Here is a 14,315-nt window from a genome sequence, read left to right on the forward strand (position 1 = left end):
TAGTTCTTGAATTATTAATTCCTTGAGAAGAGTCCAATCAATAGTCTTTCTTCAGTATTTCTGGTAATCCTAATTTCTGTGCAAAAAAATGTCTGTTCAATTTTACCTGTGCAGAACTTTCTCAGTTATCTAAAAATTTCTCTATGAGAGTTCAGCGGAAATTCCCCTCCTCAAACTGATTCTATGAATGACTGTGAGTTAAGCTTCTCCACAGCATGTTGAGGGTGTACCAGGAACCCAGGTTAGTAGCTCTCCTCGGGGACCCAACTTTTGTAGGGGGTCATCGTCTGGTTCCTGGTGTGCCTCCACAGTCAGCGGCAAGGAGCACAGAAGAGGCTGCCTTCACCCGGGGGCAGCCGTTTGCATAGTGAGGACGGTGGGAAACCATTGGGATGTGTCTAAAGGGGCCACTGGGAACTGGCCCTTCTGGAGGGAATGGTCGGAGTGGGAGGGGATCCGGGGTCCGCCACACGGCCGAGTGTCCAGCAGCGCGTTCCAAACTGGCAGAACCGATGTACTTCATATGCTCTTCAGGAGAGCGCGGTAATCACCAGGCCGAAGACTGACAAGAAGTGGGACCCTCGCCAACGAAAAGCCCAGGGACCCTGACGCCGGACATTTCAAAGAGCGCGGAAATCACGCCCTCCCCAGAACCGGAAGTTTTGCAACTAGCGCCCCCAGTAGACTGGCTGTTTATAAGGGGGCGGGGGGGGTGTGTGTGTGTGTGTGGGCGGGGGAGGGCAACAGCGGGAACTGCAACTCCCAGAATGCAGAGCGGAACTTCCGGTTTCCGGCGAGAGGGCCAGAGTGAGTGTTTACACCGGCGGCTGTGCGGCCGGGTGCCTTCCGCGGGACGGGTGAGGGCGCTGGGCCCCCGGGCTGCGCGGGCTCGATGTATGTCAGCTAATTAGCTGGCCGCACTGGAGCGGTGAGGTCGCCACCGGATAGTGTCCCTGCCCCATTACTAGCTATCTCTGACCTTGGGCCAGCGGCAGTCTTGGTTCCCTCATCTGTAAAATGTGGATGATAATGCTCCCACAAGGAACCATCATGAGGATTAAGTGAGACATGGTATATAAAACGACTTCCTTCTGGCATAGACCTGAGGTGGAAGGTACTTTGAGGATGCTTTAAGGTGTGCTAGGCAGCTTCACAGCCTTTTGTTTCCTCTTCCTTACCAGAGGACTTTGGAAGCAATAATGATGACTGTAACAAGGACTTACCTTACTTTACAAGATTCTTCCGCCGTCAGTTTCTGATTTATTTTCTGGGGTCCACACATGCCAGGCATATATGGGGACAAGGATGGCGAAAAACTTTAGTCTTTTGTTTTCAAGGGCCTCCAAGAATTGGGATGGAGGAGGGGGCAAGCAGGTATTTGTAGCCATTTTGTTTTGAGGGGATGTGGGAACAATGGAGGAACAATGGAGTGAGGTTGTTGAATTTGTGTTGGTTTCAGTAGGATTTTGCTAAGAGGCCAAAAAGGGAAGAGAAATTACAGGCACAGTTAGATGAGCAGAGGTGTAAAATAGGGGAGAGCTTCGTTATGAGTGTGCACTTACATGTTGTGGAGGCTCTGGCAAGGTAGAGCTTTGTTGGTGAAGAAGGCTGGCAGGTAAGCCAGGCGATGAAGTTTAAACTTAATTTGTATAGATGGTTTGGAGGCATTGGAAGAGTTATTTGGGGTGGGGGTGGGGGGCGGAGTCTCCGTTGCCCAAGCTGGAGTGAAGTGGTGTTACCTCGGTTCAGTGCAACCTCCGCCCCTCGGGCTCAAGCAATTCTCCTGCCTCAGCCTCCCAAATAGCTGAGATTACAGGCGCCCACCACACGCCCAGCTAATTTTTTTGTGTTTTAGTAGAGACAGAGTTTCACCTTGTTGACCAGGCTGGATTTGAACTCCTGACCTCAAGTGATCCGCCTGCCTCGGCCTTCCAAAGTGCTGGGATTACTGGCGTGAGCCACCGCGCCTGGCTTTTTTTTTTTTTTTTTTTCTGTAGTCTCACTCTGTTGCCCAGGATGGAGTGCAGTGATGGGATCTCGGCTCACTGCAACCTCATCCTTCCAAGTAGCTGGAACTACAGGCGCACACCACCTAGCCTGGCTACTTTTTTGTATTTTTAATAGAGATGGGGTTTCACCATGTTGGTCAGGCTGGTCTGGAACTCCTGAGCTCAGGCAGTCTGCCTGCCTAGGCCTACCAAAGTGCTGGGATTACAGGCATGAGCCACTGTGCCCAGCCCAACATTGGAAGAGTTCTAAGCAGAGAAGTGACTTGATCAGATCTGTGTTTTAGAATGACAGGTTGTTAGGTGGCAGCATAGATATTTGATAGGGAGAGGCAAGAGGCAGGGAACTGGTTATAAAGCTGTTCTATTGGTTCAAGCAAGAGTTGAAGAAAATTAGGGAAAAGCATACAGAAGGGAGAGGGTGAGATGATCTCTCTCACAACATTTGTATTAGGTTAGATGGTATTTTTGTCTCCAAGTTAGGGATGAAGAAACTGAGGCCTAGAGAGCTGTCATCACAGTATGAGTAGATAGAGAACCCCAGATTCTAGTTCTGGCCTCCTGACGCTGCTCCCTATGCTCCTCCAGCAGTGTCACACTGAATTGTCTCTCATTCAACCCATTGGTTGTTGTGGGTGGAGTAGGGTGGTGGTCTGTCTTTTAACCACTGAGGCTTTGTTCTTTTACAGGGAGAAAGAGAGAGCGCGAAAGAGAGAGGATGTCTCTCTCAGACTGGCACCTGGCGGTGAAGCTGGCTGACCAGCCACTTGCTCCAAAGTCTATTCTTCGATTGCCAGAGACAGAACTGGGAGAATACTCGATAGGGGGCTATAGTATTTCATTTCTGAAGCAGCTTATTGCTGGCAAACTCCAAGAGTCTGTTCCAGACCCTGAACTGATTGGTGAGTCTCTTGGGACTGGGGTTGGACTGCTGCTCTGATCTCTTTTAGGGTAGGATACTTCTGGAGTTACAAGAGTAAAGTAAGGGCTTGGGATTTGTTGCCTCACAATGTTAACACTCTAGGGAAATGAGTGTTGGGTAAATAGAGACACAAATCACATAATGAAACTATTGGTTGCCATTTTAGTCATGTATTATACTGAACTACTTTATCACCAAGTTCTTTATGGCACTATCGAATTATTTTTCTGAAACAACAAAAGTTTGGGGTGAGTTAGGGATGGAGGAGTAGGTCAGGGGAGGCTCCTCAGTATATTTGAGGGAGGTCTTAAGGGATAATTAGAAGGATTTTTGCTTGGTTGACTGATTAAAGGAAAAGCAGTAAAAAAGAAAATGAAAATGGCATGGGCAGTCCAGGTGGAGGAGAGAGGAATTTAAATATAATTAAACTACACTGGAGAGTTAATTTATAATAGCTAAAGGATCCAACTGGCAAAAAAGTTGCTTTCAGTCATACCTGGATTGGGTTCATCCTATTTCGTTGCATTTTTCCGTTGATTTAAATTGGGCAGTCTCCACAATGTTAAGCTCTAGAGGTTTTCTGTGGATAGATATTGTGTAAATCCTTTTTTTTGCCTTCTGTTTTTGAGATGGAGTTTCACTCTGTTGCCCAGACTGGAGTGCAGTGGTGCGATCTCGGCTGATTGCAACCTCTGTCTCTGGGGTTCAATTGATTCTTCTGCCTCAGCCTCCTGAGTAGCTGGGATTACAGGCCGGTGCCACCACACCTGGATAATTTTTGTATTTTTCATTTATTTATTTTTTGAGACAGAGTCTTGCTCTGTTGCCAGGCTGGAATGCAGTGGTGTGATCTTGGCTCACTGCAACCCATGATTACCTGGTTCAAGCGATTCTTCTGCCTCAGCCTACAGAGTAGCTGGGATTACAGGCGCCTGCCACTACGCCCAGCTAATTTTTGTGTTTTTGGTAGAGACAGGGTTTCACCATCTTGGCCAGGCTGGTCTTAAACTCCTGACCTCGTGATCCACTCGCCGTGACCTCCCAAAGTGCTGGGATTACAGGCATGAGCCATGGTGCCCGGCCTTAATTTTTGTGTTTTTAGTAGAGACGGAGTTTCATTATGTTGGCCAGGCTCCCAAAGTGCTAGGATTGTAGGCATGAGCCACCACGCCTGGCCAGATTCTATATAGATCCATTTTATGAGTTTATGTTTGCAAATGGTTGTTAAAATGTATTTAATTGGATGGGCGTGGTGCCTCACACCTGTCATCCTAGCACGTTGTGAGGCTGCGCCAGGAGGATCCCTTTAGCCCAGGACTTAAGAAACTAGCCTGGGAAACATGACAAAACTCCATCTCTACAAAAAAACTACAAAAATTAGCTGGGTATGGTAGCATGTGCTTGTAGTCCCAGCTACTCAGGAGGCTGAGGCGGGATAATTGGTTGAGCCCAGGAGATCAAGGCTACAGTAAACCATGATCGCACCATTGCACTCAACCATGGGCGATGGAGTGAGATCCTGTTTCCAAAAAAAAAAAAAAAAAGTATTTATTAAGTTATTAAATAAGAGTATCTTTTAAAACATGTATGATTCTCCAGCTTTATCCAATCAAAATAAGGTTCTCAGGGGACAAAAACCATCTAAATTTGTTTTGAGGAGCAAAATATAAGTGGACAGTTCTATTTTTAGATCTGATCTACTGTGGTCGGAAGCTAAAAGATGACCAGACACTTGACTTCTATGGCATTCAACCCGGGTCCACTGTCCATGTTCTGCGAAAGTCCTGGCCCGAACCTGATCAAAAACCGGGTGAGTGAGGGTTGGCCCTTAGGCAAAGTTTCTGTAATATTTGCAAGGGAAGGGTCTGTGTGTTCTTGAGGCCCATGCCTGGGTGGAACAAAGGGATGATTTACTGAGCTGATGATAAACGATATCTTTCTTATGTATTGGATTAGACCATGCTGATAAACAGAGTCCAATTTTGACCTTTTTACTACTAGCATCACTAATGGAAGGAGATTTGTTTCTCTATCATTTTTTTTTTTTTTTTTTTTTTGAGACAGAGTCTCACTGTATTGCCCAGGCTGGAGTGCAGTGGCACGATCTTGATCTCGGCTCACTGCAACCTCCACCTCCCAGGTTTAGGTGATTCTCGTGCCTCAGCCACCTGAGTAGCTGGGATTATAGGCATGCACCACTATGCCCGGCTAATTTTTGTATTTTTAGTAGAAATGGGTTTTCACCATGTTGGCCAGGCCGGTCCTGAACTACTGACCTCAAGCCATCCGCCCCACCTCAGCCTCCCAGAGTGTCTCCATTTTCTAAATTCATTATCCATTGTTTTCTAATGGGATAGGGAGTTTTTGTCTACTTAAACTCCTTCAAGTTAACAGTTTATTTTTCAGTGATACAAAGTCAACTTTGTATCCTTTTGCTGTTATTGCTGTTCTCCTTAGAGAAAAGCTGGAAACTTTTGGGATTTCTCTTTTTTTTGAGACTGAGTCTCTCTCTCTCCCCAAGCTGGAGTGCAGTGGCACAATCTTGGCTCACTGCAGCCTCCGCCCCTGGGGTTTAAACAATTATTCCTCAGCCTCCTGAGTAACTGGGACTACAGGTGTGTGCCACCACGCCTGGCTAATTTTTTGTATTTTTATTAGAGACAGGGTTTCACCGTGTTAGCCAGGATGGTCTTCATCTCCTGACCTTGTGATCCACCCACCTCAGCCTCCCAAAGTGCTAGGATTACAGGCATGAGTCACCGTGCCGGGCCAACATTTGGGATTTTTCTAATATTGCAGTTTGTTCCCTTCTTAACAAATCTGCCTACAAACTGCCTCAGGTGTCGATTTGTTCAGTCAGCTAACTGCTCTTGCTATACTGGTAATTTATTTTCCTGAAAATATTCAAAGAATATTTAAATAGCTCTTGGAGAAAATATACAAAGCCTCGGATGCCTTTTTGGTTTATAAATAGAAGGTGCTGCTTGGAATTCATGATTTAGATTTTGCATTTATGTCTTAAAAGCCTCCCCAAGAATAAAGCTAAGCTGTGTAAAAGAGATTACCTTTGTTAAACTGGCAGGTTGACATCTTTTTATAATGTTCATGATTGCTGTGACTAGTTATCAGTTTGAAATTTACCCCCTTTTCAGTTCTAACCATAAAAGACAAAAATGTCTTTCATACCCTGATGGAAGTGAAAAAGAGAAAGGGAACCCCTGACATCCAGGCTCTCACAGCCAGGCCTTAGAGTCCTTTTGGGGAACATGAGCAATTGTATAGCTCACTAATATCAGTCAAGCCCACTCTGAGACCACTGTGGGCTAAGACAAAAACAAGATCCCTATCATTGCTGAACAGAAACAAAGCCATGAGCATTATCCAAACCACAAAAGTGACCAAGTATCTTTCTATCTCAGCTCATGAGAGTAACAGCTGCTTCTTTGCCAGTACAGCTTCCACCTTGGTCTAGTTTTCCTTCCTTCTAGGTAAGAGTTACTAAGATACTCAATTATAAAATCATTCCCACTGCTTGAAAGCATCCTCTCCAGAGTAAAACCTCACTTCCTTAAATTTCTCCCCAGATCACCCAGACAAAACCAAAATCCTGTAAGAAGTCCTTTTTAATATCCTCTTACTGAGACAGCCCCTGGTTTCCTATGGTATGCGTTCTTCTTTCTTACTGAGCAGTAAACTCAGCTTGCTTAAATACAGGTATGCCCCTCAGCTCTTTGGCTAGAGAGCATTGACAGAAGGAAAACATTTGTGGCTACTGTGAGCCAAGTTTTTTCCCTTTTATACCTCATTTAATCATTACAGTGGCCCTGCAGGGTAGGTAACAGCATTAGCATCTTACGGAGGAAGAAAAGGGTTAGAAAGGCATTTATTCAAGGTCAGCTACTTAGAAAGCTAACGCAAGAGCTGGGATATGGACCAGGGGTTTTCCTGGCTCAAGAGGAAAACCATTTCCATTGGGCTGGCTGCCTTCCACTTCCAAAGGATGAACTTAGCTCAGAGATCTTACAGAGACAGCCCTGACTCTTAGCTGAATACTGGCTTAAGATATTAAGAGTCCTTTTCCTCCCACCTTCTACCTGGAGGATTATTTTTGAAACAAATGGCCTTTTTATTGGAAGGTTAAAATAAACTTTTAGATCTGTGAAGAAACTGTTTTGTGACAGTGTTTTAGATATTTTCTCCTTGAGTGCTTTTCTTCACAAAGGAATCACATTTTTTTTGTTCTCCCACTAGAGTAGAGCCTGTAGGAGGAGAACCCATTGTTGTCTCTCTTCCCACCTGGATCGCTTTGGTGGTTCTCCACGGCAGGTTACAAAGCCCTTCGGTACCCTACCTTAGCCTGCTGTTTGAGCAGGGGTGTGTACCCCGAGCTCCAGCCACAAAGAATGACTTGCTGTTCATTGAAAGCACCACATTCTTTTATTCTCCCATGCCTTTGCACATGTTCTCATTTAGGCTTGGAATACCTTCACCCCCCAGTAAATATCGGCTCTCTCTTTGATGCCCCTTTCCCATGGGAGGCGGCTGTCTGTGTTCACCTTCCCTCTCAAAGGCTGCCTGCCTTTGTGTTCCTGGTGCCCCAACTGGGATCCACATCTCTGTTGAGGTCCTCAGCATGGCATTTTGTAATTGTATGTTTGATCTAGTCTCATTTCTTTTACTGCCCTGAGAGTTCCCTGATGGCAGGGATTCTTATTTTTCACATTCTAGTTCCATGCCCAAAGCCAGGCATGGAGTAAGCGCTTAGTATATGTTTATTGAATGAATAAATTGGGCCATTTACTTAGGATGACTGTTTTTCAAAAGACAGCCTCATAATCAGGACTCTCGATAAGGATGTGGCTACCACACTGAACCCCAGGGGTGCTCTTCACCTTGCTTTGGGAGTGGTGCCCCTGGAGTTGTACACGGTCTGTACAGTCATAAGCAGTAGTCCTTGGTGAAAATGCTTTAAAAAGTGTGACCCGGGGCCAGGCTTGGTGGCTCATGCCTATAATCCCAGCACTTTAGGAGGCTGAGGCACATGGATCATTTCAGAGGTCAGGAGTTCGAGACCAGCCTGACTAATATGGTGAAACCCATCTCTACTAAAAATATAAAAATTGGCTGGGCATGGTGGCTCACACCTGTAATCCCAGCACTCTCAGAGGCTGAGGTGGGTGGATCACGAGGTCAGGAGTTCGAGACCAGGCTGGCGAAACCCCGTCTCTACAAAAAATACAAAATTTAGCCAGGTGTGGTGGCGGGCACCTATAATCCCAGCTACCCAGGAGGCTGAGGTAGGAGAATCACTTGAACCCAAGAGGCGGAGGTTGCAGTGAGCTGAGATTGCACCACGGCATTCCAGCCTAGGCGACAGAGTGAGACTCTGTCTAAAAAAAAAAAAAAAAAAAAGCAAAAATTATCTAGGAGTGGTGTTGCACACCTGTAATCCCAGCTACTTGGGAGGCTGAGGCACAAGAATCGCCTCAACCCGGGAGGTGGAGGCTGCAGTGAGCCAAGAACACGCCACTGCACTCCAGCCTGGGCAAGAGGTGAGACTGAAAAACAAAAGCAAAACCCCCGAAAAACAAACGTAATTATCTAGAATTCCTGCAGTGGGATGTTGATGAGAGCACTATCTTTCATGTGGTAAGATTCTCCTGTGCAGGAACTTGAATGTGTGTGTTTGTTTTATCTGTGGAAGATGCTTACACACGAATGTAAGGATGCTTACTAGCAGCTTTCACATCTGTGGCACAAATGGGTTTTTCTGAGTGCACTCCCATTCTTAAGGGGTAATGAGGGAAGGGAATGCACAGACCAGGCTGCTCCTTGGCACATGCTGAAGTGATGTTGCCATGTCTGTGGCAGAGACAGGTCCTGCACTGTGGGGTAACTCTGGGTGTCTTGTCCCCCAGAACCTGTGGACAAAGTGGCTGCCATGAGAGAGTTCCGGGTACTGCACACTGCCCTGCACAGCAGCTCCTCTTACAGGGAGGCGGTGAGTGTGTGCGGCAGCCCCCAGCCAGGACTGTAGGAGAGGGTGTGAACGCTGGCTGGCGAGTGGTGTGGAGTGGGAGCTGGAAGCCCGTTGCCGTGGCAACCAAGAGTTCCTTGGGGAGTTTTTGCCATGTCTGTGGGCCTCAGTAGAGCCCTGTCTTTCCCCAAAGAGCATGTCGCAGTCAGGCATTGTTGATTCTCTCTAATGATAATGATACGACCTGCCCGTATGGTGACAGCTGAATGATCCACACACTGTTTCTGCTGGGCCTCATTCTTTGACTTCGGCTGAACTGCCTGCTTACCGCCCCTTGACCTAGATGTCCTCACTGGGGAAGTGGGCTGATGTCTTTCTGTAGGGGAATTGAGAGGCAAAATTAGTGCAGCTGTGAACTTAGCAATATACACAAATATGATATAATAATTGTACAGAGATTGAAAAGGACTTTTGGAACCTAGAGAAACCTTTGTTATCAGGCTTGTAATGACAGCTTTTATTTTGGAAGCATTAAACTGTAGGTGGGGAAAAGGAGCACGGAGATTGAAGGTTTACTGTGGTCTTGCCTTTTTTTTTTTTTTTTTTTTTTTTTTTTTTTTTTAATTGTTTGTTTCCCTTCCAGTAAGCTATGATCTTAGAGCAAAAAGAGGTTCATCTGTTTCCAGGGCTGTTGTTCCATTGTGGTGATGTACATGCAAATACTTAGAGGGAGGAAGTCCTTCGGCAGAGTGTGGGCATTTGATGAGTGCATTGAGCTGGTTAGAGTGCTCAGCCCTCCCCATTTCTCCGGCAGGTCTTTAAGATGCTCAGCAATAAGGAATCTCTGGATCAGATCATTGTGGCCACCCCAGGCCTCAGCAGTGACCCCATTGCTCTTGGTAAGTGCAGGATTGAATTTGAGGAAATAGGAGTTGCTGGAAAAGGAGAGAACAGGAGAAGACAATTCCTCTAAAGAGACTTGGACCATCTTTTGAAGAGTCACTGGTCTTGTGGGAAGAGAAAGAGTAATCAAGGTGTGTTTAATATACCCAACCCTTTAAGAGCTGTCAGTCCCACGGAGAGATAATGGCCTAACATCATAAATAAGAGTATGCGGATGCCAAATGAGGACAGCAGTTAGCTCAAATCTTAGCAATCAGAGAAGACATCCTGCACACCTTGAGTAAGAGAAGAACCCAGAGATACCAGGGAAAGAGACAGGTGTGTTGGTACCCAGCCTGTGATGTGACTTAAGTGCAGGGGGAGGTGGAGAGCAGGGGACCATCCTCACTAGAGCAAGGTGGGGAGTGCCTGAATGGGTCTTTGTTTCCTTTACTTCTCATGAAGATTGGCTTGTGGTCTTGTGTCCCCGTTGAGCTGGTTGCTCTGAGACCCAAAGCCTCTTCTCCCTCCTGGATCTGGCCAATTTCCTTTCTCTGAGGTGAGCTCTGCTCTCTTTCAGGGGTTCTCCAAGACAAGGACCTCTTCTCCGTCTTCGCTGATCCCAATATGCTTGATACGTAAGTGTACCTGTCATATTAGAGGGTACCTTCTCTCTCCTCATGTGCTCAGGCCAGAAGCCTAATTGTCACCCTGCAGTCTGCTCTGGGAGCCCGTCCACAGCCTATCACTCAGTCTACCCTCTAAATATGTCAGGGGGTGAGAAAGAGCAAAGTCCAAGGGTGTTGGGAGGAAGCAGGATTCTGAGGGAAAGGGTTTTGCCTGCCAGGCTTAGTTTAGGTTTTGTTTGGTAGAAATTAGGGAGCTTTTCTAGAATTTTAAGCTGGGGAAAGGAGAAGCAGGTGTGTAGATCTGTAAAATGTCAAAGCTGGAAGGGACGTGTCCTCTTATTTTGCAAGTGAAGAAAACAGCCCCACCCTGGGAAGAGAAGGCACCTGTCCAGGGTTGCCTGATGTAGTAGTGATACCTAGACCAGAGGCTCCTCATGTGCTCAGGCCAGAACCCGGAGCCTCCCAGGCTGCACCTTTTCCATCATGCCTTGCCTGCATAGAGGGTGAAGAGTTTGTGGTGGATCCCAGGAACTGAAGGCCTTGCTTCTGTTGCTTGGGGCAGATCAACAGGAAGATAAAGCTTCCTGGTGGAAGATGCTGAAGATTGAGGAATTTGAGGGCAGGCACAGGTGGCTGCATTGTTGAGGGGGCACCCAGAACTCCTGTCATGGCTGAGGGTGCTCTTTCTGAGCCACCCTTGGGTTTCTTCCTGCTTCTCTCCTAGGTTGGTGCCTGCTCACCCAGCCCTCGTGAATGCCATTGTTCTGGTTCTGCACTCGGTAGCAGGCAGTGCCCCAATGCCAGGAACTGACTCCTCTTCCCGGAGCATGCCCTCCAGCTCATATAGGGATATGCCAGGTGAGCCCCTGAAAAGCGTAATGTGGGCCCCTCAGGAGCCGGCAGTGGCCCAGGAATTTGCTTTACTCAGCAGCTATGTATAGTGTTGGCAGAGGGCGTTCCTCGGGAACTCTCAGTTTGAGTCAGGAAGTGCATCTGTCCTGTAATTTTCCGAGGGGAGAGATGAAAATATGAATTTGGAGAGTAACTTGAGCTGAGATTCTGGAGCTGCGCCTGTGCCTTTCTGTTCTTCCCCCTGAAATCTGTTCGTCCTCCTCCAGGTGGCTTCCTGTTTGAAGGGCTCTCGGATGATGAGGATGACTTTCACCCAGTAAGTGGCCTGCCTGCCTGACATTTGGGGGAGATGGTGCTGGGAATGAGCTGCTTCCTGGGACCTGGAACTCCCAAGGCTGGGAGGTGGACACAGGCCACTGTGGGGCCAAGACCATGTCGTACTATTTCTCCTTTTGGATTCTTTTCTAAACCTGGGAGCTTAAGAGTTTCCCCAAGAACTGTTTCGGGGGGTGGGGAGGGGGGCTGGAGTTCATCTGGGAGTTTCACAGTAATGCTTCCCTGATTCTGAGTGTCTTCTTTCTCCAGAGCACCAGATCCACACCCTCCAGCAGCACCCCCAGCTCCCGCCCAGCCTCCCTGGGGTACAGCGGAGCTGCTGGGCCCCGGCCCATCACCCAGAGTGAGCTGGCCACCGCCCTGGCCCTGGCCAGCACTCCGGAGAGCAGTTCTCACACACCGACTCCTGGCACCCAGGTATGAAGACAGGGCTGGGAAGATCAAGGCTGGGTGCCCCAGGGACAAGCTTCCCAGCAGTAGAGTAGATTTGCCTTTGCTGACCCTAGTGCTAGATCTGGTTTAAGCTGAACCTTGGAGTTCTGGTGGGGATTTCTTATTGCAGCTTGAGTGACCTCCCCTTCACTTGCCTTGAGGGCTCAGAAATCTAGATTTTAACATGGTCCTGAATAGTCCCTCCTATTAGTTCAGAAGACTTTCCCCTCACACAGTGGGCCCTTCCTAATCCCTGACAGGAGCAGATATCACCAGCTCAAGCATTTCTGGGTGACAAGGCACTTCAGCTTTCAAGGCCATCTCTCCCAGTGCTGAGGTCCTAGGCTGGGACAAGGGGCTCGGTGCAGAAGAGAATGGAACCTTTCCTGCCTGCATAGAGAGCTTCTAGGTACCTTTGTTGGTTGCCTCATGGCAGGCCCTTGTTAGGAGGCAGAAGTTGGGTTCTTCAGGAGCACTGTGGGGTGATATGACAACAGTGGGTGTCTGCTGTAAGATTGAGATGGCTCTGAGGGTGGCACTGACCACTGATTTGTCTCTAGGGCCATTCCTCAGGGACCTCACCAATGTCCTCTGGTGTCCAGTCAGGGACGCCCATCACCAATGATCTCTTCAGCCAAGCCCTACAGCATGCCCTGCAGGCCTCTGGGCAGCCCAGCCTCCAGGTCAGTCTTCCCCACCTCCTGGTTTCCATGTGACGTCCTTGTTACTTTGGATGCTGAGCTTTTTTTTTGCTCTCTGGTGGTCCTTCACACATGGCATGCTTCACTCTAGGAACAGCTGGAGCATGGCAGTGGAGCAGGTGCAGAGTGTTCCCAGCAAGGGCACCCTCTCAGACCATACACAGTGGTCGCTATAGCTTCTCCTGCCCCTAGTGACCATGGCCTGACTCCCTAGACCACCTGGCTTTGACAGTCATGGCCATTTCAGTCGTTCATTCATTCCGTGCGCATTGACTGAGCATGTGTATACTAGGCCTGAGTCCAGATGCTGGGCTAGGGGAAAGCTGGTTCTCATCCCTGCACCGGGCATGTACTGAGCTGGGGAGCAACAAGACAAGAAGTCCAGCTTTTTGAAGTGAGGGCCAAGGTCAAGACCTTTTCTGAGGGAGGGGTATTTAAGCTGATTGTCAAAAGAATTAGTTAGAAGTTAGCTAGCCAGGGAATGGGTGTTTGAGGTAGGAAGGGGATGATTTCCAGGTGAAGGCAGCTACCCGTTTGTGCACATGTGTGGAGGTAAATGTGACATACTCAAAACTATAAGGCTAGGATGCAGTGTCCAGTGTAGAAGATCTGCAGATGGGGCCAGAGAAAGAGAGCAGGAGCCTGTATGCGAGGGGCTTGAATGCCAGTCTGAGGAGATTAGACTTGATGACTTGATGATAGCAGTCAGCAGGGAGCCATGGGAGGCTTTTATTATTTATTTTTTGAGACAAGGTCTCACACTTTCGCGGGGGCTGGAATACAGTGGTGTGATCACAACTCACTGCAGCCTCAACTTCCTGGGCTCAGGTGATCCTCTCACCTCAGCCTCCTGGGTAGCTGGGACCACGGGTACGCACCAGAGTGCTGGATTCCAGGTGTGAGCCACCACGCCCGGCCCATGCGAGGCTTTAAGGAGGGGAAAGTTTATCCTAGCAGCTAAGTGGAAGACCTGAGGGGCCAGCATTGTCATTCACAGCTCCACACTTGAGCGGTTTGCTTCACGTATGTTTTCCTCTATTCCACGCAGGAAGCCTGTGGGTAGAGCGTCATTCTTGGAACTTGTCTGGGGTCATAAGGCCATGAAGACCTAACGACAGGGCTCAGGCCTGTGTGGTTTTCACTGCTCCATGTGGTCCTTACAGACCGTGAGGGAATAGGAGCCGGATGTGTGAACAACTTGTCTTCTCCATTCTTGCATTTCCCCTGTTGCCAGATGCCTGTTTACTTTATTCCCCAGCTCAGAAGCTTTCACGGGCTCCACCTGGCCTGTAAAGTGAATTCAGATTGATGTCTGTGGATTTTTTTTTTAAGCCTTCTGCATTCTTACCCCTGCTTGCCCCTTTGACGTTGTGTTCCTTCCCCTTTGCATTGCCTTCTTTTCACACGTGAACACACTGTTTTCCCTAAATTGTGCAAGTCCCTCCTGTCATGAAACAGAGACGCTAATGAAGCTATGAAAATACTAGAAGAAGCCGGGCGCGGTGGCTCAAGCCTGTAATCCCAGCACTTTGGGAGGCTGAGGCGGGTGGATCACGAGGTCAAGAGATCGAGACCATC

General features: G+C 48.1%; 1 protein-coding gene across 5 annotated transcripts in view; it reads left to right on the plus strand.

Annotated features, from left to right (window-relative positions):
- The first annotated feature begins 735 nt into the window (after positions 1-735).
- UBL7 (ubiquitin like 7) overlaps positions 736-14,315 on the plus strand; it is a 14,982-nt gene continuing 1,402 nt past the window's right edge. The window contains exons 1-10 of one of the 5 annotated variants that reach the window (XM_017547995.2): positions 736-807; positions 2,696-2,908; positions 4,619-4,738; positions 8,847-8,929; positions 9,720-9,804; positions 10,368-10,425; positions 11,141-11,274; positions 11,535-11,584; positions 11,854-12,021; positions 12,597-12,719. In XM_017547995.2, coding sequence (XP_017403484.1) covers positions 768-807; positions 2,696-2,908; positions 4,619-4,738; positions 8,847-8,929; positions 9,720-9,804; positions 10,368-10,425; positions 11,141-11,274; positions 11,535-11,584; positions 11,854-12,021; positions 12,597-12,719 — 1,074 coding nt within the window. In that variant the 5' untranslated portion in view covers positions 736-767. Of the gene's footprint in view, positions 929-2,695; positions 2,909-4,618; positions 4,739-8,846; positions 8,930-9,719; positions 9,805-10,367; positions 10,426-11,140; positions 11,275-11,534; positions 11,585-11,853; positions 12,022-12,596; positions 12,720-14,315 lie in introns of all 5 variants that reach the window. The other 4 variants (XM_017547997.1, XM_017547996.2, XM_017547999.2 and 1 more) reach the window with 4 other exon arrangements.

The sequence above is a fragment of the Cebus imitator genome, unplaced genomic scaffold, assembly GCF_001604975.1.
Source record: "Cebus imitator isolate Cc_AM_T3 unplaced genomic scaffold, Cebus_imitator-1.0 Scaffold203, whole genome shotgun sequence".
Taxonomy (NCBI): domain Eukaryota; kingdom Metazoa; phylum Chordata; class Mammalia; order Primates; family Cebidae; genus Cebus; species Cebus imitator.